General features: G+C 41.5%; 1 protein-coding gene across 7 annotated transcripts in view; it reads left to right on the forward strand.

Moving 5' to 3' along the window:
- The window catches only part of ttc13 (tetratricopeptide repeat domain 13), a 69,758-nt gene that overhangs the window by 40,598 nt on the left and 8,516 nt on the right, over positions 1-20,644 (forward strand). For 4 of the 7 annotated variants that reach the window (XM_041212956.1, XM_041212995.1, XM_041212985.1 and 1 more), the window contains 6 exons: positions 1,782-1,865; positions 4,682-4,766; positions 6,021-6,130; positions 6,771-6,906; positions 8,121-8,200; positions 9,338-9,416. In XM_041212956.1, coding sequence (XP_041068890.1) covers positions 1,782-1,865; positions 4,682-4,766; positions 6,021-6,130; positions 6,771-6,906; positions 8,121-8,200; positions 9,338-9,416 — 574 coding nt within the window. The remainder of the gene's footprint in view (positions 1-1,781; positions 1,866-4,681; positions 4,767-6,020; positions 6,131-6,770; positions 6,907-8,120; positions 8,201-9,337; positions 9,417-20,644) is intronic. The other 3 variants (XM_041212965.1, XM_041213004.1, XM_041213014.1) reach the window with 3 other exon arrangements.

The following is a 20,644-nucleotide window of genomic DNA, read 5'->3' on the forward strand; positions in this document are numbered from 1 at the left end:
GAGCCAAGACTGATACCCCAACCTGAGCTTACACCAGACTTGTCCAACCTTTTTGTGTGGTGGGGCCACATTTCTGTTTTTTTCTCACTCAAGGGCCTGATGAACAGATTTCAGAAATATACATGAATTTTTAAAAAAAAAGTTGAGTATGAAGGTTAGAAACCACTTGCTGAGCAAAATTTTGTAAAGCAATATCAAAGCAATAAATCAATTTTTTTAAAAAAAGGAGTAATTAATAAAAATGACCATTAGACTGCAAGAGAATCTCCAGCTCACTCCCAGTCTCATGGTGTTAACTCACTCGCCCTCACCCACTTAGTATGTGGTGGTGAAGGTGACTGAAAATCCTGAGATTGGGAGTGAGCCAGGCACACTCCCTCCCTCAATCACTCTCCAACATACTCCCTCACTCTGTCCCACACACATACCGTCAAGCACTCTCCCACACACCCTCACTCCCTCTCCCATGCTCACTCCCTCTCTCTTCTTTACTCCCTCTCTCTCTTCCCCCCCTCTCTCTCTTCCCCCCCACCAACACACACACACATCCTTCTACCACAGTCCACTTGTCAACCAATCAGCACCCTCTTCTCAGACAATATAAATCATTATTCACTTTAAATTTAGTATTCTTGCGAATTGTCCTGATAAGTGCAAGATGAAAAGCTTTGACAAAAAAAGTCTTTTTCAGCAATTGCCTGTCTTACAGGCATTTTGAACAATGGCTCTGGGGGCCACATAGAGAGGCTTTGTGGGCCACGATTCAACCTGTTGGCTGCCAGTTGGACAGGCCTGGCTTACACCATCGAAGCGCAGAACACAGTTTTACTCCTGTGATTCTCCACCTGGCGAATTGGCATATTGAGGATGGGAACAAGTAAAGCAAAAGTGCTTATTGTGGGGTTGCAGGGATGCTAACTGTTGAAACTTTGTGCTGTTCTTTGTTGGTTCACAAAATAGACTAACTTGTGACATGTTTGGATTCTGTCCCAAGACTGTCTTAATTTATTAATCCAACATGCTTGTGTTGGAGGGAGTGGAGGAAGAGGGGATTGGATGTAGAAATACTACTGTTGTCCTTGGAAAGGATATGCTCAAAAGCTGTTATTGGAACAATCTGTTGCTGCAGCTCTCGGTTCACTAAAATAATCTGGACCATACATAAACCCCATTATGACCCTTGAAGCCCAGTCAGCTTAGTTCCACTTATGTTTATGATTCTTGTTTGCTAGTTTGTTTAAATAATGTGAGCCTGATGGTTTGGCAATGGCTGGATGGTAGCAAGTCCTAAATCAGAACACCAAGATCTATCAATATTAGCAACCACAAATATGTGCATGTGAATGGGAACATTGATTTAAGCTTTGTGTAGTCCCCAAGGTATGTGGTCTTCGAAACTACTGTACCAAAACTTTGTCGGTCTGTATTAATCAGTGTGCACCACTGAAGGATAAAATTCAGTTTTGCTCCTGTGATAGTCAACATGGTGAGTTTCAGGACTGGTATACTTGCGGATGAGAGCAAGTGAGTGTGAAGGAAACAGAGAAAATTTTAAATAAATATATCACTTATACACCATCTAAACACTGAGAGCAGATCTTCTAACCCCCTCAGCTTACTTTCGGATATAGTGATTTCCTGGTATAAGGGAACCTCCACGTCCTGTTAATATGAGGTTTCCATGTGCTTGTCAATTGAAGTTTTTCAAGCTCTTGTGTTCTGTAAATCCTATTATGTAGTGTTTATATTAGTAGTAAATAATTGTGTTCTTTCTTCCTTAGGGGTCAAATCATTAATATGCGGTACCTGGCATATTTCGACAAAATACTCAATTTTATAAAAGACAGAATTCTTGTTTATCACGGGTAATTCACTTTTCTTTTATTTTGTTGGACCAGTTAAAGAGTTGCAGGCTAATCTTTCATACTGTGTTATTCTATAATAAAAAAAGACTTTAGCAACAGCACTTCCAAAATATAGTGTTTTTGAAGGAAACTGCAACTACAGTGGATGCTTTTGAGTTACAGCAATATAAGTATAATGGCAGCTGTGTTGGGTGGCTTTGGCTTATTTTGACCTGTTTTGTAAATGTGGAGGGGTTATTAAAGCTACTTCAATTGTTATGATTCCTGTAGAGACTGAACGTTCAATAAGATTTGAATTTCCAGTGACCAACATGGCAAGATTTCAAGCTTTAAGACTTTTACTGTAACAAACAAAATAAAAGCAACCTTGACTTAACACTATTTGATAGGCAGCTAACACTCTAAACTACAGAAAATATATCTTCCCTTTAACTTTTTAACACAACCGAAAACCCCATGCCCCAATTAAACTCCATGCCCCAGTTGCATTTCACTGCCTACTCTCTACAGCATTGTAGTTTTTACAGGAAATAGTCCAACATCACTTGCAGCTTCCCACAGGTTTGCTTCTCCCCGTTTCAACAAGTCATAATGTCGAGTGACCGTCACAAGGCACTTCTCTCAGTTTCTGGAGAAGTCCTGAACCAAATACTAGCAGTAAGGCCCACTCCAGTGATTTTTTCCCCATCCCCTGGCCACACCAGGATGAATCATCCAGATTCCTTAAATTGCCACGGCATGCGTTTCTTTGACCAGAGACAGTCTTTCTTCTTGCATTTCTCATTTTTACATTTGAGAGCTTGCAGCCTTATTCCCCCTGCTGATCACACCAACTGCAGCCTTTGTGTCTCTCCCTAAGACCTTTCTCTCTTTTCCCTTTTCTGTCCAAAACTTGGAGACTGAAAGTCCATCCACAGTTAGTCAAGCTGCTTTTACCTTTGTTTTCATGTGTGAACATTTGACACTTTGCTCCCAGTACGTCTGACCCGGGACCTCCTCTTTCCGCATGGTAACCAAGCCTCCCAGTCTTGTTGTCGGGCAGAATTTGAAGCGAATCATGTGACCCTCTTTACTATTCATTTTACCTGGAATTAGAGAGACAATCCCAAAACATTATCATCTTATAAAACCTCGCTGTCATAGCGCAATCTCCCTGTAAGTTATAGCATTGTTTCCTCTTGCAGCAAAGGAAAGCTTTTGAATGTATTATTGATCTCTAGTTCCTTACCTGAGGAACCTGGTGGAGCTCCCTACCTCAAGGGCTGCCCGACCAGCCAGTAGCTTAAACAAAAGAACTATTCACTGCAGTAAAGGTCTAGTAAGGTTTGGACCTGATTGATAGATATGCCAGGTTTTAGAAAGTGGTATGTTTAGTTTACAGTATTCTGTTTCTGGATTCTGCACCCTTGTCTCTAAATCAATGGTTGTGCCTTTGACTTGATCTGAGGTCAATGATTTGGTAGGTGTTCAGTCAACTTCAAGTTTGGACTTACTTGAGCCAATTTTACCCTTTCAACTATTTATATAACCCTGTGATAAAGTTTTTACTTGTTCTTAGAATAATTCTTGGTTCCTGTCACAATATCTAAACAACACTGCTTCCAGGCAGACGTTGCTGAGTGGTAGAGAAGGCCAGGAGTTCAAATCCCACCTGAGCCTTTAATACAAGAGTTAATACCGGGTTCAGGAGGTGGGGGGTGGTTATGCTAGTGGATCAGTAACCCAGAGATTGAGAGTTCAAATCCTGCCATGGCAAATTATGAAACTGAATTCATTAGGTCTGATAATTTGTGGCTGGCATCAGAAAATAATCATAAACTTTGTTGGATTATTGTATAAACCGAGTTTGTTCACTAATGACTTTCAGGCAAGGGGTCTCTACCTGGTTTGGCCTACATGTGACTCTTGTCCCATGGTGATTGTTTTAATAATGGGTCCAAGGTTTTGAACATGCCTGCTAAACCTGATGGATTTATTGCTTTGAATTTTTTTTGTGCCTATTTTCTCACCGTTTCCTTGACTGAGGGCTTAACAATTGCTGGGCACGTCCTGTAGTACATACCCCCTCTTCAAATATGAATTTATATAGTTGAGTGTTGACAGGCTGTCCTACCAAGGGGACATGGCAGCTGAGCCCATCACTGCCCTCACTCAATATCCCCCCTCGTGCTCTTTTTAGCCCTAGTCATTCATTCTGATTTGGCTAAAGAAATTTGACTTTCTTCTGCTTTTCTGTCCCTAATTCAGGGGTGTTGCATCTAGCTTACTGCAATGTGGCTAAGATCAACTAATTTAGCACAGGCTAAGAATCTATCCTTGCAATTTCTGTTCTGTAGGGTACAGTTTAGATGCTACCATTACCAGATGGTTTAATTAAGGCAGTATAATTTCACACTTTTTAATCTATCTAACAGTGTGCCTAGTTTTGTAGTGTCTTTTAGACATCATTTTGTCTCATGATTTCCTGCACTGGTTTCAATCGCTGGGGTAGTGGAGGGTGCAGTCAGGAATTTCCCAGAGTATTTTTTTCCCCAATCTCATCCTGGGATTTTCTTCATTTTTTTTTTCTCTCTTTTTGCCTCTCCCCGGATATTGCGCATCAATGATGTGGAGGGAGGGAAGAGTTTTTTTTAGACAAAATGTTTGTCCCTAGTGATGCTTGATGGGCCAGGCGGTCTTTTCCTGCTCTTCAATTTTGAATGCTTGTAGTTTTCAAGTATGTAGAAAATGACTCAGAGGAATGAGACTTTCTGACTTCAGTTAAAATTAAGATGTCCTTCTAAAAATAGAAGTTATTTTTCCTTCCTCTCTTCTAGTGCTAATAATCCCAAAGGCCTTTCCGAAGTGCGAGATGCCCTGGAGAAAGTGAGAAAAATTGAAGACCTTCTTCCAATTATGAAAGTAAATTTGTCAAAGAAAATATTTTCACAATATTAAAATATTTGATGTTTGTTTTGAAACTTGGACCATTAGATATTGATGTTAAGACTGCATTTCACTTCTGATACCTGGGTTTGAATGGGTCCCTGATGGCAGGATGAGTGACTATTTGACTCTGGAAGCTACTGACCTAATTTTAATTCAGGTTCCATGAGCTGGCTCTTGCTGTATCTACTGGTGTAAAACTTAAGACCTATGAGTCTGCTGCTGGGATAAGGGAGCTTGATTTAGTAGTACTGATGCCAGTATCCTAGAATCTGAAAATGACCAGAGACCTGTCAGTATTCACATCCATTTTACAACCTCACTTACAAATAACATTAAAATCAGTAATTTGGAAATAGCAGTCAAATCATGAGGTTGTGGCCTGGGAACACATTAGTTGTCTACTCTGGGGAAAAACAGTAGATGGTGTAGGAGGGATTCTAAAAGCATTGTCTTTCCGATACCTTCCAAATTTTTAGGAGACAGCTTTTTTTTGCTAACACTTGCTAAATTCTGTCAAAGAAAGTGCAAATAGTCAATATTTTGATATGTCATTGCTTGTTCTGTGAATCTGTAATTTGCCAAGGTGGATTATTGGAAGGTATTTGACCAACTGGTAAACCTTGCATGCATAACCTGCAACAATCCAACACTTAATAATGTGCAATTTCAGCACATCAAACCTCAAACTGATTAAATTAGTATGGTTCAGTTCCATGCTAGACAGTGAAATTTACCAGCTGAGACATCAGGAACTTTCTGCATATGTAACCAATGCATCATTAAGTTAAGGTTCTTTGTATGAGAAAACAGATATGTATTTGAACAGGGACATAGTGTCAGGAATAAGGGATCAATCATTTATGACTAAGTTGAGACATTTCTTCACTCAGGTTCTGAATCTTTGGAATTGTCTACCCCAGACAGTTGTGGTTGCTCCATCTTTGAGCATATTCACGCCTGAGGTAGACAGATTTTTGGTGTCTTGGAATCGAGGGATATGGGGAGCAGGAGGGAAAGTGAAGTTGAGGCAGAATATCAACCACGATTGTATTAACTAGTGGAACAGGCTCGAGGGGCTGTGTGTACAACTCCTGCTCCTAGTTCTTATGACCTTTAAGTTTTTTGGGAAGGAGGGAAGGAATTCTTTGGAAGATGCAGGTTTTAAAATTTTGGCACGACTTGAAAATTGCCGATGGTAATCTTGACATCTTTTTCTTTGTTTGGAAGCAGTTCAACAGCAAAACTCGGGATGGCTTCACAGTAAACACAAAGGTGCCCAGTTTAAAAAGTCAAGGAAAGGAGTATGATGGATTCACCATTACCATCACGGGTGACAGGTTGGTTGACCACTCTACAGGTGAATAAATAATTGGTGTAAAGTTTGACTTTTATTCATGTTGTAATTATTATTGAATAGGAATGGCACATGTATAAAGACAAGGCAAGAGTTATCGAAAATACAATCCCATGTCAAGATGGAAAATTTCTTGCACTAGAGAAATGACCTTTGATGGGCCAAATGGCATTTCTTCATCTCTGTCCAGCTGGACTGATGGATAAAATTGCCCTGGCTTTCTGTTCTGTCAGTATGTGGCCTAAGATATCTGTTTTTAGCCAGCCTTAACCCAGTTCCTAAGTACACAATACCATCCAAAATTCAGCACACAATCGGGCTGGTTACTTAGCACATATGAATAGCTGATGTGGAGCATGCGGGTATCAATTGGGTGCAGAAGTGTGTACATTTTTTTTGAGATTGTGCCTCCATCCCATTGTTGCAATAGAGCAGAGTATATCTGACATGAGGGTGCTGATGATTGTACTGAGTGCAAAGAACAATGCCCCATTGCCATCCCTTGATGAGCATCAAAGTTTGTTTCTGAATTGACTTATTCTATGAAATTGTCATTAAGAAATACAATACATTAAATATTACTTTCCCTTCAATGTTCTCCATGTCGCTCATTTTTTCACTAGAGTTGGAAACATGCTCTTTTCTGTGGAAACCCAAACAACAGAAGAGAGAACACAGCAATACCACGATGAAATAGAAGCATTGTATAAAGACCTGAGTAGCAAAGGAAAAGCATTGATACTTTCCACTGAGCTTGGGGTAAGAACAACATGGTGTTTTCCTTAAGATCACAATTTCTGGAGGCATGGCATATAATCTGAAGATCTTAAGAATATTTCTAGTTCATGGTGCAATGGGGATTATTATTTACTCTTTCAAAAGATGGACATAACTTCCCACTATGTCTCAAACTATTGTTTGTATATGATAATTTGTCCATACTTACATTCCCTCAAAATAACCATCTTAAAAGGTTACACTTTTGTTTAGGATAATAAAGTATCCGCAGTATATATTCAACTGCAATCTTTTAGTGATCAGACATGTGATAAATACAGAAACCCATCATCATGCCAAATAATCTCCAAGCCAAGCTATTTAGATATGTAGAGTTTCTGCTTGCCTAATGTGGAGTGGACTTTGGTCATTTATCTGGGCTACTTGAGAACAGAATGGTAAGGACTGAGGCGAAGGGACTTCCAACGACACGTAAAAGTAATGCTGCAGTTTAACTGTCTAATACCGGCTAGCTTACCAACAAAGATCTTCCTGCTGTAAGCCAAGCTAGGACTATTTTATCTGTAGGCTTCCAAGTTGTCTAGAGTTGAGGATAAAGAATACCATTCTCTAATGACCAATCCATTCCTCCAGGTCCCATGATTTTTTTAAGGAATCAGTTTAATTTGAAGCACCAGTGAGTATGGGGAAAAGTGTTAATGGGGATTCAAGACACCAAGTGCCTATAATCTAACCTTGCATCTCTAACAGCAACAGAAGTGAATCTTGTTGATTGTTCAGTTTTGTCCATTGATTTTCTATTTGCAGTTTTCCTTATTTTCTAACAGTTGCACTGTTCAATTTTATTTGAGGTTTGCTTCAAAATCATGTTTGCTCTATTGAATGAAAGTTCGTTAAAATGGGAATTCTTTTTGCTTTAAATCATACAACTCTATCACTGTGGGCCATTGGAGCATCAGTGCGCAGTGGCAGCATGTATCTTCGATTCTGACATTAGATTAGACTGCACATAATTCCTAAATGCAGCCTTATTGTGTGGGTATGCTGAATGGAGGTTAAAGAAGGGGAGTTTAAGTCACCTCTGAAATCGCTGTCAAGTGCCTCTAAGTAGCCTACAAGCAAGTTGCCCACCCTCTCTACCCATAAGAAGCGTACTGTGCCTTCTCTCTATATTTAATTGATAAAAAACTGCTGTTTTCATGAATAATGTTTGTTTTATTTTCTCTTTAAACCAGGAGGCAGATGCAGTGTGCAACCTAATCCTTTCTTTGGTGTATTACTTTTACAATCTAATGCCTCTCTCTAGAGGATCCAGGTTAGTAGAGTATTACCTTTTGCTATTAAATGTGCTAAAGGAGAAAGTAAGTCCTAAAAAAAGTACTTTGGGAATGAGAAATGTCAGCATTGGTCAATTGGTAGGACTTCACCTCTAAGTCAAAAGGTGGCATGTTCAAATGCTGCTCCAATGACTTGAGCACAGAAATATAGACAGATACTCTTGCCTCAGTAGTACTGAAGGAGTCCTGAACTGTTGGAGGTGCTATCTTTTGAATGTGATGTTAAACTGAGACTCCCTCAGCCTTCTTCTGGATTTAAAAGATCGCATGATGCTATTTTGAATAAGAACAGGGGATACATTGACCTGGTCAATATTTAACCCTCAATCAACAACACCAGAAGTAGAACATCTGTTCATCGTCACATTGTTGTTTGTGGGAGCTTGCTGTGCGCAAATTGGCTGCTGTGTTTCCTACATTATAACAGCGTCCACACTTCAAAAGTACTTCATTGACTGTAAAGGGCTGAGACATATCATGAGATTATGAAAGTTACAACATAAATGCAAGTATTTTTCCTAGCAATTTGGTCCGATTTATTTTTCGATTGCTATTTCTTTCCAGAAAGTTCTTGAAGGAACTTTCAGGTGGATACTCGGTTTATTCCTGGACAGTTTGAATATTCATGCTGTAGTGCTTTGTGTCTGCTACCCCTGCCTTATCAGGAATGCAGCTGGTGCATTAGCAGAAAGATTAGAAACTTAGGAAAATACAACGATTAGTCCCACTGATTTCTTGTTGAGCTTTTATTTATTAAAAAAAATTTGGGGGGGGTGGTGGGGAACAGGAGAGTTTTTTTTCTGAAAATCACTTTCAATTGGTCTCTAAACAGGCCAGCTACACTCCAACATTACTGGACATGATCCAAGCAAAGCTCCATGACCATTTTTTTTTAGTTGGAGAATGGCCATTTGTCTTGGACTCAATGAGGTGCCTATTGTAATGATTGCAACTGCCTTTCAAGGTCACATTACTGCAGAGGAGGATTGTAAAATCTGATACCGGTCGGGGGTGTAAATATTTAGCGTTCATGGTATGACCCTGTAGACTTACGTTCTGCTTTAAACCATGTTGAATGCTTCTGTGTTTTGATGGTAATGTCCTTTGTCTTCTAGTGTGGTGGCATATTCAGTAATCATGGGAGCACTAATGGCTAGTGGGAAGGAGATCACGGGGAGAATCCCCAAAGGAAAGGTAAGTCTGAACATGTACATACGATTTAGGAGCAGAAGTAGGCCATTTAGCCCCGCAAGCCTGCTCTGCCATTCAATAAGATCTTGGCTGACCTAATTGTGGCCTCAATTCCACATTGTGCCTACCCCTGATAACCCTTGACTCCTTTGTTAGTCAAGAATCTATCTACTTCTGCCTTAAAAAATATTCAATGACCCTGCCTCCACCTCTCTTTAGGAAAGAGAGTTCCAAAGGTTCGCAAGCCCCTGAGAGAAAAAATTCCTTCTCATCACTATCTTAAATGGGAGACTCCATATTTTTAAACTGCGTTTCCCCCCACCCTCGTTCTAGTCTCTAAAGTGGATCATCTAACCATTATTTTTAAACTCTGTCCCCTAGTTCTCTCTCACAAGGGGAAACATCCTTTCAGCATCCAACCTATCAAGTCCCCTCAGGATCTTATGTTTCAGTAAGATCACCTCTCAATCTTCTATACTCCTACGGATACAAGCCCAATATGTCTAAGCTTTCTTCACAAGATAATCCCCCTCCACCATCCCAGCTATCAGTTGAGTGAACTTTCTCTGAACTACTACTAACGCATTTATAGTCTTTCTTAAATAAGGACACCAAAACTATGCTTTAGATGTGGTCTCACCAATGCCCTGTACAGATGTAGCAAAACATCCCTGCTTTTGTATCACATTCTCCTCGCAATAAAAGCCAACATTCCATTTGCCTTCCTAAGCATTTACTGTACTTGCATACTAACTTTCCCTGATTCATGTACCAGGATATCAAGACCCCTCTGTATCTCAAGAGTTTCGTAATCTCTCTCCATTTAAATAACATTCTGTTTTCTATTCTTCCTGCCAAAGTGGACAAGTTCACCTTTTCCTACATTATACACCATCTGCCAAATTTTTGCCCACTCACTTAATCAATCAATGTCCCTTATGTCTTCTTCACAATGTACCTTCCTACGTATCTTTGTGGGTCATCACTAAATTTTGCAACCATCCATTTGGTCCCTTCATCCAAGTCATTGATATAAATTGTAAATAGTTGAGGCCCCAGCACTGATTCCTGTGGCAATCTACTTGTTACATCTTGCCAACCCAAAAAAGGCCTATTTATCCTTACTCTCTGCTTCCTGTTAGCTAACCAGTCCCCTCTCCATGCTAATATGTTAGCCCCTACACTTTGAACTCATATTTTGCGTAGTAACCTTTGATTTGGCACCTTATCAAATGCCTTCTGGAAATGTAAGTACAGCACCTCCACAGGTTTCCCTTTATCCATGTTGCTTGTTACTTCCTCAAATAATTCCAATAAATTAGTCAAACACATTTCCCTTTCACAAAACCATGTTGACTCTGCTTGATTGCACTGAAATTTTCTAAGTGCCTCGCTATGACCTCCTTAATGACAGATTCCAGCAATTTCTCTATGACATATGTTAAGCTAACTGGCCTGTAATTTCCTGCTTTCTGTTTCCTTCCTTTCTTGAATAGAGGAGTCACATTGACTATTTTCCAATTTGATGGGACCTTTCTTGAATCTAGGGAATTTTGGAAAATTAAAAACCAATGCACCTACTATCTCAGCAGCCACTTCTTTTAAGCCCCTGGGATGAAGTCCATCAGGACCTGGGGACTTGTCAGTTTTAGATCTAATAATTTTCTCAGTATCCTTTCTCTGCTGATTGTAACTGTTTTAAGTTTCTCCTTCCCGTTCATCTCCTGATTCGCAATTATTTCTGTTATTTGTATCCTCTACAGTCAAGACGGATGCAAAATATCTGTTCAGTTGATCAGCCATTTCCTTATTTTCCATTATTAATTCCCCATCCTCACACTCTAGGGGACCAATGCTCACTTAATCTTTTCCTTTTTAAATACCTGTAGCAAATCTTACTATCTGTTTTTATATTTCTAGCTAGCTTTCTCTCCTACTCTAATTTCTCCGTCCTTATTAATCTTTTAACTGTTCTTTGCTGTTCTTTATATTCTGTCCAATCTTGTGACCTGTCCCCCATCTTGGTGGAATTATACATTTTTTCTTTCAATTTAATACTATCTTTAACTACTTTAGTTAGTGACTGATGTTATCTCCTTACCTTAGAGTCATTCTTTCTCACTGGAATATTTCTTTTGAGTATTCTGAAATATCTTCTTAAATGTCTGCTGCTGCATCTCTACTGACCTATCCCTTAACCTAATTTCCCAGTTCACTTTAGCCAGCTCTGTCTTCACGCCCACATAATTACCCTAATTTAAGTTTAAAACACTAGTCTTAGATTCATTCCTCTCTCCCTCAAACTAAAATGAAATTAAATCCACTCCTCTCTCCCTCAAACTAAACGTGAAATTCAATCATATTATGAACACTGCTACCTAGGGGCGCCTTCACTGAGGTTATTCGTTAATCCTGTCTCATTGCACATTACCAAATCCAGTATAGCCTGTTGTCTGGTTGGTGCTAAATCATGCTGCTCTAAACACTTCATGAACTCATCATCCAGGCTACCTGAATATTGAAATCAGTCAAATATGAGTGTCTCCTCTACATATGTGGGAGGCAATGGCATAGTGGTATTGTCGCTGGACTAGTAATCCAGAGACCCAGAGTAATTGGGACCTGAGTTCGAATCCCACCACGAAGATGGTGGGATTTGAATTCAATGAAAATCTGGAATTAAAAGTCTAATGTTGTAATGTGGTTCACTGATGTCCTTTAAGAAAGGAAATCTGGTCTGGCCTACATGTTGACTCTTAAATGCCTTCTGAAATGGCCTAGAAAGCCACTGAGTTGTATCAAACTGCCAAAAAGTCTCAAAAACGGCATAGGTTGTTTCTGATGCCACCTGGCATCGACCTAGAAACAACACTGGAAGCGACCCTGGGGGCTGGTGCCGAAATTGGCAGACTAATTAAGCATCCTCACAGATTCATACCTTACAGATAACGTCCCAGACATCATCACCATTCCAGGGTATGTCCTGTCCCACCGGCAGAACAGATCCAGCAGAGCTGGTGGCACAGTGGTAAGCAGTTGGAAGGAAGTTGCCCTGAGAGTCCTCAACATCGACTCTGGACCCCATGAAGCTTCATGGCATCAGGTCAAAAAATGGCAAGGAAACCTCCTGCTGATTACCATGTACTGCCCTCGCTCAGCTGAGCTCCTCCATGTTGAACATCGCTTGGAGGAAGCACTGAGGGTGGCAAGGGTGCAGAATGTACTCTTCAATGTACATCACGAAGAGTGTCTACTGACTGAGTCCTAAAGGACATAGCTGCTAGACTGGGTCTGCAGCAGGTGGTGAGGGAACCAACAAGAGGGAAAAATGTACTTGACCTCATCCTCACTAACCTGCCTGCTGCAGATGCATCTGTCCATGACAGTATTGGTTAAGAGTGACGACCACACAATCGTTGTGGAGATGAATTCCCACCTTCACATTGACAACATCCATCATGTTGTATGGCACTACCACACTGCTAAATGGGATAGATTTCGAACAGATCAAGCAACTCAACTGGGCATCCTTGAGGCGCTGTGGGTCATCATACGCAGCAGAATTGGACTCAAACATAATCTGTAACCTCATGGCTTGGCATATCCCCCACAAGCCATGGGATCAACCCTGGTCCAATGAAAAGTGTAGGGGCGCATGCCAGGAGCAGCACCAGGCATACCTAAAAATGAGGTGTCAACCTGGTGAAGCTGCAACAAAGGACTACTTGTGTGCCAAAAAGCACAAGCAGCAAGTGATAGACGGAGCTAAGTGATCCCACAACCAAAGGATCAGATCTAAGTTCTGCAGTCATACCACATCCAGTCTTGAATTGTGGTGGACAATTAAACAACTCACAGGAGGAGGAGGCTTCACAAATATCCTCATCCTCAATGATGGGGAGCCCAGCATATCAGTGCATATGATAAGGCTGAAGAATTTGCTACAATCTTCAGCCAGAAATGCCAAGTGGATGTTCCATCTCAGCTTCCTCCGGAGGTCCTCAGTATCACAGATGCCAGTCTTCAGCCAATTCATTTTGGTCCATGTGATCTCAAGAAGTGACTGAAGGCACTGGATAGTGCAAAGGCTATGGAGCCTGACAATATTCAGGCAATAGTACTGAAGACTTGTACTCCAGAACTTGCTATGGTCCTAGCCAAGCTGTTCCATTACAGCTACAGCCCTGGCTTCTACCCGGCTATGTGGAAAATTGCCCAGGTATGTCCTGTACACAAAATCCAACCTTGTCAATTACCATCCCATCAGTCTACTCTCAATCATCAGTGAAGTGATGGAAGAGGTCATCAACAGTGCTATCAAGTGACACTTGCTTAATAATAACCTGTTCACTGACACCCAGTTGGGATTTCACCAGGGCCACTCAGCCCCTGTTCTCATTACAGCCTTGGTTCAAACATAGACAAAAGAGCTGAACTCCTAAGGTGATGTGAGAGTAACTGCCCTTGACATCAAGGCCGTTTTTGACCCAGTGTGGCATCAAGGAGCCCTAGCAAAACTGGAATCCTCTGGTTGGAGTCATACCCAGCACAAAGGAAGTTGGTTGTGGTTGGTGGTGGTCAGTCATCTTAGCTCCAGGACATCACTGCAAGAGTACCACAGGGGTAGTGTCCTAGGCCCAACCATCTTCAGCTGCTTCATCAATGACCTTCCTTCTATCATAAGGTCAGAAGTGGGGATGCTCGCTGATGATTGCACAAAGTTCAGCACCATTCACCACTCATTCTGAGCAGTCCATGTCCAAATGTAGCAAGACCTGGACAATATCCAGGCTTGAGCTGACAAGTGGCAAGCAACATTCATACCACACAAGTGTCAGGCAATGACCATCTCCAACAAGAGAGAATCCAACCATCGCCCCTTGATGTTCAATGGCATTACCATCACTGAATCCCCCACTAACTACATCCTGGGGGTTACCATTGACCCGAAACTGAACTGGACTAGCCATATAAATACTGTGGCTACGAGAGCAGGTCAGAGGCTAGGAATCCTGTGACGAGTGACTCACCTCCTGACTCCCCAAAACTTGTCCACCGTCTACAAAGCACAAGTCAGGAGTGTGATGGAATACTCCCCACTTGCCTGGATGAGTGCAGCTCCCACAACACTCAAGAAGCTTGACAGCATCCAGGACAAAGCAGTCTGCTTGATTGGCACCACATCCATAAACATTGACTCTCTCTACCACCGATGCACAGTGGCAGCAGTGTGTACCACCTACAAGATACCCTGCAGGAATTCACCAAGGATCCTTTGACAGCACCTTCTGAACCCACTACCACCTAGAAGGACAAGGGCAGCAGATCGATGGGAACACTGCCACCTGGAAGTTCCCCTCCAAGTCACTCACCATCCTGACTTGGAGATATATCGCCGTTCCTTTGCTGTTGCTGGGTCAAAATCCTGAAACTCCTCTCCTGACAGCACTGGGGGTGTACCTACACCACATGGACTGCAGTGGTTCAAGAAGGCAGCTCACCACCACCTTCTCAAGGGAAATAGGGATGGGCAATAAATGCTGTGTTAGGAAGAAATAATAATTTGCATAATGTTATTGGAATTTGTTGTAGAGTAAGAGTGGTGTCTATGTCTGTCTGTCTGTGTCTCTGTCTGTGTGTGTGAGAGAGACTGTGACTTCATTTCTTTATTCTTTATTCATTCTTGGGATTTGGGTGTCGCTTGCTGGGCCAGCATTTATTGCCCATCCCTAGTTGCCCTTGAGAAGGTGATGATGAGCTGCTGCCTTGAACCGCTGTAGTCCATTTGGTGTAGGTACACCCACAGTGCTGTTAGGAAGGGAGTTCCAGGATTTTGACCCAGCAACAGTGAAGGAATGGTGATAAATTTCCAAGTCAGGATGGTGATTGACTTGGAGGGCGATTTCCAGGTGGTGGTGTTCCCATCTATCTGCTGCCCTTGTCCTTCCAGATGGTAGTGGTTGTGGGTTTGGAAGGTGCTGTCGAAGGAGCCTTGGTGAATTCCTGCAGTGCATCTTGTAGATGGTACACACTACTGTCACTGTGCGTCGGTGGTGGAGGGAGTGAACATTTGTGGATAGGATGCCAATCAAGCAGGCTGTTTTGTCCTCGATGTTATCAAGCTTCTTGAGTGTTGTGGGAACTGCACTCATCCAGGCAAGTGGGGAGTATTCCATCACACTCCTGATTTGAGCTTTGTAGATGGTGGACAGGCTTTGGGGAGTCAGGAGCTGAATTACTCATCGCACGATTCCTACTCTCAGACCTGCTTTTGTAGCCACAGTATTTATATGACTGGTCCAGTTCACCTTCTGGTCAAAGGTACCCCCCCCCCAGGATGTAGTTAGTGGAGTAATCAGCGATGGTAATGCCATTGAACATCAAGGGGCGATGGTTGGATTCTCCCTTGATGGAGATGGTCATTGCCTGACACTTGTGTGGCATGAATGTTACTTGCCACTTGTCAGCCCAAGCCTGGATATTGTCCAGGCCTTGCTGCATTTGGACTGCTTCAGTATCTGAGCAGTCGCGAATGGTGCTAAACATTGTGCAATCATCAGCAAACATCCACACTTCTGAACCTATGATGGAAAGAAGGTCATTAGTGAAGCAGCTGAAGATGTTTGGACCAGGGACACTATCCTGAGAAACTCCTGCAGTGATGTCCTTAATTAGAGGCAGCTGGTCTGAAGGCTTTGTTGTAACAGAAGTTAAGCTAGGTTTGAAATGTGAAGTAGGTAAACATAGGTGTAAAGAGAATATTTGCATTTTTAAATAAACCAGACTAGATTGATTTCAAAGGAGGGTTGAAATGTTTCACCTCGTCTGGAGAAGTTAAGAAACAGTGTTTCGTTTTCCCAAAGATTACTGGTAAAATTGGTACTTTGATGGGTTTTATTAATATGGAGGTAAAGCCCAAATAGTTAGTGAAACAATGGGGGAAAACATGGATATAGGAGCGACAATTGTGTGTAAGGGCAGGCATTCTAAGATCTAAAACAAGTGTGAAAAAGCCCCCAGCATCTAAACCTCAAGCTGCTGTCTACAACGAACTGAAGTTAAGAAAACTCACTTTGAATTGGATTGTTCAGGGTATCGTGTTTCTTTTCCTGGGTCTTTTAAAACCTCTGTGTCTTACTGTTGCCTTATCGAAAGTATAACTGGGAGTTAGGTTAACTAGGGGATTTAGAAATTATCATAGTGGTAATTTGTAGGTCTATGTGTGTACTTAAAATAATTTCTTTTATTAATAAAGTTTAATTTAGTTTTATAAGAAATCTATAAGACTCAGTCTTATTACTACTGATTTCAAGGCATGCATCTCGAAGTTTATACAAATTGCAAAACAGTTGTTTCAAGTTGCCATTTGGGATCTGAGCAGCTCGGCATTTACCATCAGATGTGCCATAACAGCTGGCCCAACCAGCGAAGCCCACGTCCCATGAATGAATTTTTAAAAATAGCCTTTTTCAGCAGGCGCAATAGAAAGGGTGTGGATTTTTCTGAAACTTAATTGAAAATGTGTATAATCTATATTTTCTTCATGATGTAGTTAAAGACATGTAAAAATAAATTTCTCAAGATGGAACAAGTTTGCTTCGCATAGTGCTCCATTCAACATCCCAATCTGACAACCAGTAGTGACTGAACTAGTAACAATCACCTGTGGGCGGTTTTCTCCTCATTAATTTTCATCAGTCATTCAACTCATTGATCTGATGGGGCACCTTTCAGTGAACAGAGAGCAAGTCATTTTTTTCTTCATACTTGTTTCTCTTTTTTAATTCTGCCCTTCCTCATATGAAAATGTTCCAGTAGAGTGAGATTTCCTCCACCTGACCCAGCAAGTGATTGACATGACTTGCATTTGGATGCAAACTTGTTTGGTTGTTAACCGGGTTTAATGAGCAGGTTCCAAGATGGCCAGGAATCTTGGTTAGGGAATGGGTGGGATAATCGGTATAGGGGAGGGGGAAGGAGAGAGGAAAAGCCAGGACAAATTGATCTAACTCCTCAGAAGATGGGAAGGGATGTAAATAGTGGTAAAATGATATACAGGTGTGGAGACAAGATTGGACAGCAATTTTTTAACAAAAGCATTTTTAGTTGGCAGGATCTGAAAACTATACCAAACAGGTTACCATGAACCATAAGGCAATAAGTATAATTTGACAGATCATTCCATATATAAAGGAAAAACCTGTTTCTACCCTAAGGAGTTGGATTTCTCAATCCATCTTTGATTGGAGAAAGTTGGGCAGTGGGAAAAAAAGTGCACATTCTGAGGAGTCACAGACTGAGGAGTTTTGGTTCACATTTCAAGTGTTCAGATTTTACGGGTGATTTGTAATCCTGTCAGCTGTCCTCACCTCAGTGCATTACTCCTGAATTTTAAAATGGACTATTGCAACCTTCGCCTTTTGAAGTTGTAAGAATTTGGAGAATGTAGTCTGTCATGTGCAAAATAATTTTTGTTTACATTTCTTAGGAAGATTAGGATTTTAATGGTGCCTGACATCTGAGGCGGGGGGGTAGAAAACACAAATTGGACACATTCCAAAACAAAACTCCTTTTGCTCATCTTTAGAATAGTACAGAAATGAAAAAAAACCTTTTTCTTTGAAATATTCATAGCATCACATAATAAATTTAAGTTATACACAATAGTGGTGGTTTATTCTTTGATTTTAAGCCATCTATCCCTCACTGCAAGTTCTTGGGTTGATTGTTATAATCTGAAGCACTCCCTTCCATATTTAACTGAAAAGCTTCACAGGACTTTGAACAATTCAAAGGATACTTTACTTACAAGTTGTGCAAACATTTACCATAGAATGCTCAGTTGTATTCAGTTAGAGCCCCAGCTGAAATTAGCTTTGCTGAACACAAATTGAAGATCAAACTTTTGACATTCTTTTTTTTAATTCATTCATGGGATGTAGGCTTCGCTGGTGGGCCAGCATTTATTGCCCATTCCTAGTTGCTGATGATAAGGTGGTGGTGAGCTGCCTCCTTGAAGTGCTGCAGTCCATGTGGTGTAGGTACACCCACAGTATTGTTAGGAAGGGAGTTCCAGGATTTTGACCCAGTAACAGTGAAGGAACGGCGATACATTTCCAAGTCAGGATGGTGAGTGACTTGGAGGGTAACTCCCATCCATCTGCTGCCCTTGTCCTTCTAGATGGTAGTGTTTGTGGGTTTGGAAGGTGCTGTTGAAGGGGCCTTGATGAATTCCTGCGGTGCATTTTGTAGATGGTACATGCTGCTGCTGTGTCTAAGTACATCTAGTACTTCTCAGTAAAACACAAGGCTCTGCAAATTATCTACTTGCTCATTGAGAAAGCTATATTTCATCTTTAATGATTCTGTTATGCTCCTGTGAAGATCTGAAGAGCCTTGGCAGGTTTTTCCATTAAAGGTGCTATACGATACAAGTTGTTGTCTAGTTCATAGCTGGGGACAGTCCTGTTAAAACTTGTGGATATTTATTATTGCCTATTGACACAGATTTCCAAGGATATACATCCTATCGAAAAGATAGGCAGATTGGCAGAGGGGGTGGAGTTGCTTTGTTAGTAAGAAATGAAATTAAATCGATAGCAAGAAATTATGTAAGGTCAGATGATGTAGAATCTGTGGGGGTAGAGTTGAGGAACCGCAAAGGTAAAAAAACCATAATGGGAGTTATGTACAGGCCTCCGAACAATAGTCAGGATGGGGGGGCACAAAATACACCAGGAGATAGAAAAGATGTGTGAGAAAGGCAAGGTTACAGTGATCATGGGAGATTTCAATATGCAGGTAGACTGGGAAAATCAGGTTGGTAGTGGATCCCAAGAAAAAGAATTTATAGAATGTCTACGAGATGGCTTTTTGGAGCAGCTTGAGGTGGAGCCCACTAGGGAACAGGCCATTCTAGATTTAGTGATGTGTAATGAGGCAGATTTGATAAGGGAGCTCAAGGTGAAGGAACCCTCAGGAGGAAGTGACCATAATATGATAGAATTTACCCTGCAATTTGAGAGGAAAAAGCTGGAATCAGATGTAACAGTATTAGAGTTGAGTAAAGGCAACGACAGAGGCATGAGGGAGGAGCTGGCCAGAATTGACTGGGAGATGAACCTAGCAGGAAAGACAGTGGAATGGCAATGGCAGGAGTTTCTGGGAGTAATTTGGGAGACACAGCAAAAATTCATCCCTAGGAAGAAGAAGCATACTAAAGGGAGGACGAGGCAACCATGGCCGACAAGGGAAGTCAGGGACAGCAAAAAAGCTAAAGAGAAAGCATACAATGCAGCGAAGAGCAGTGGGAAACCAGAGGATTGGGAAGCCTACAAAGACCAACAGAGGACAAATAAAAAAGAAATAAGGAGGGAGAAGATTTAATATGAGGGTAAACTAGCCAGTAATATAAAAGAAGATTGCAAGAGTTTTTTTAGATATATAAAGGGTAAGAGGCAAAAGTGGACATTGGGCTGCTGGAAAATGATGCTGGAGAAGTAGTAGTGGGGAACAAAGAAATGGCGGTAGAACTGAATAGATACTTTGCGTCCGTCTTCACAGTGGAAGACACGAGTGACATACCCAAAGTTTCAAGAGAGTCGGGGGGCAGAGGTGAGTATGGTGGCCATTACCAAGGAGAAGGAGCTAGGAAAACTGAAAGGTCTGAAGGTGGATAAATCACCTGAACCAGATGGATTACACCCCAGAGTTCTGAAGGAGATAGCTGAAGAGATAGCGGAGGCGTTAGTGGTGGTCTTTCAGGAATCACTGGAGTCAGGGAGGGTCCCAGAGGACTGGAAAATCGTTAATGTAACACCCCTGTTTAAGAAGGGAGTTAGGCAAAAAACAGGAAATTACAGGCCGATTAGCCTGACCTCAGTCGTTGGTAAGATTTTAAAGTCCATTATTAAGGATGAGATTTCAGAATACTTGGAAGTGCATGGTAAAATAGGGCAAAGTCAGCATGGTTTCATCAAGGGGAGGTCATGCCTGACAAATCTGTTAGAATTCTTTGAGGAAGTAACGAGTAGATTAGACAAAGGATAGCCAATGGATGTTATCTACTTGGACTTCCAAAAGGCCTTTGACAAGGTGCCACACAGGAGGCTGCTCAGTATGATAAGAGCCCATGGTGTTAGAGGCAAGGTATTAGCATGGATAGAAGATTGGCTGTCTGGCAGGAAGCAGAGAGTGGGGATAAGGGGGTCCTTCTCAGGATGGCGGCTGGT

This window comes from Carcharodon carcharias, chromosome 2, assembly GCF_017639515.1.
Source record: "Carcharodon carcharias isolate sCarCar2 chromosome 2, sCarCar2.pri, whole genome shotgun sequence".
Classification (NCBI taxonomy): Eukaryota; Metazoa; Chordata; class Chondrichthyes; order Lamniformes; family Lamnidae; genus Carcharodon; species Carcharodon carcharias.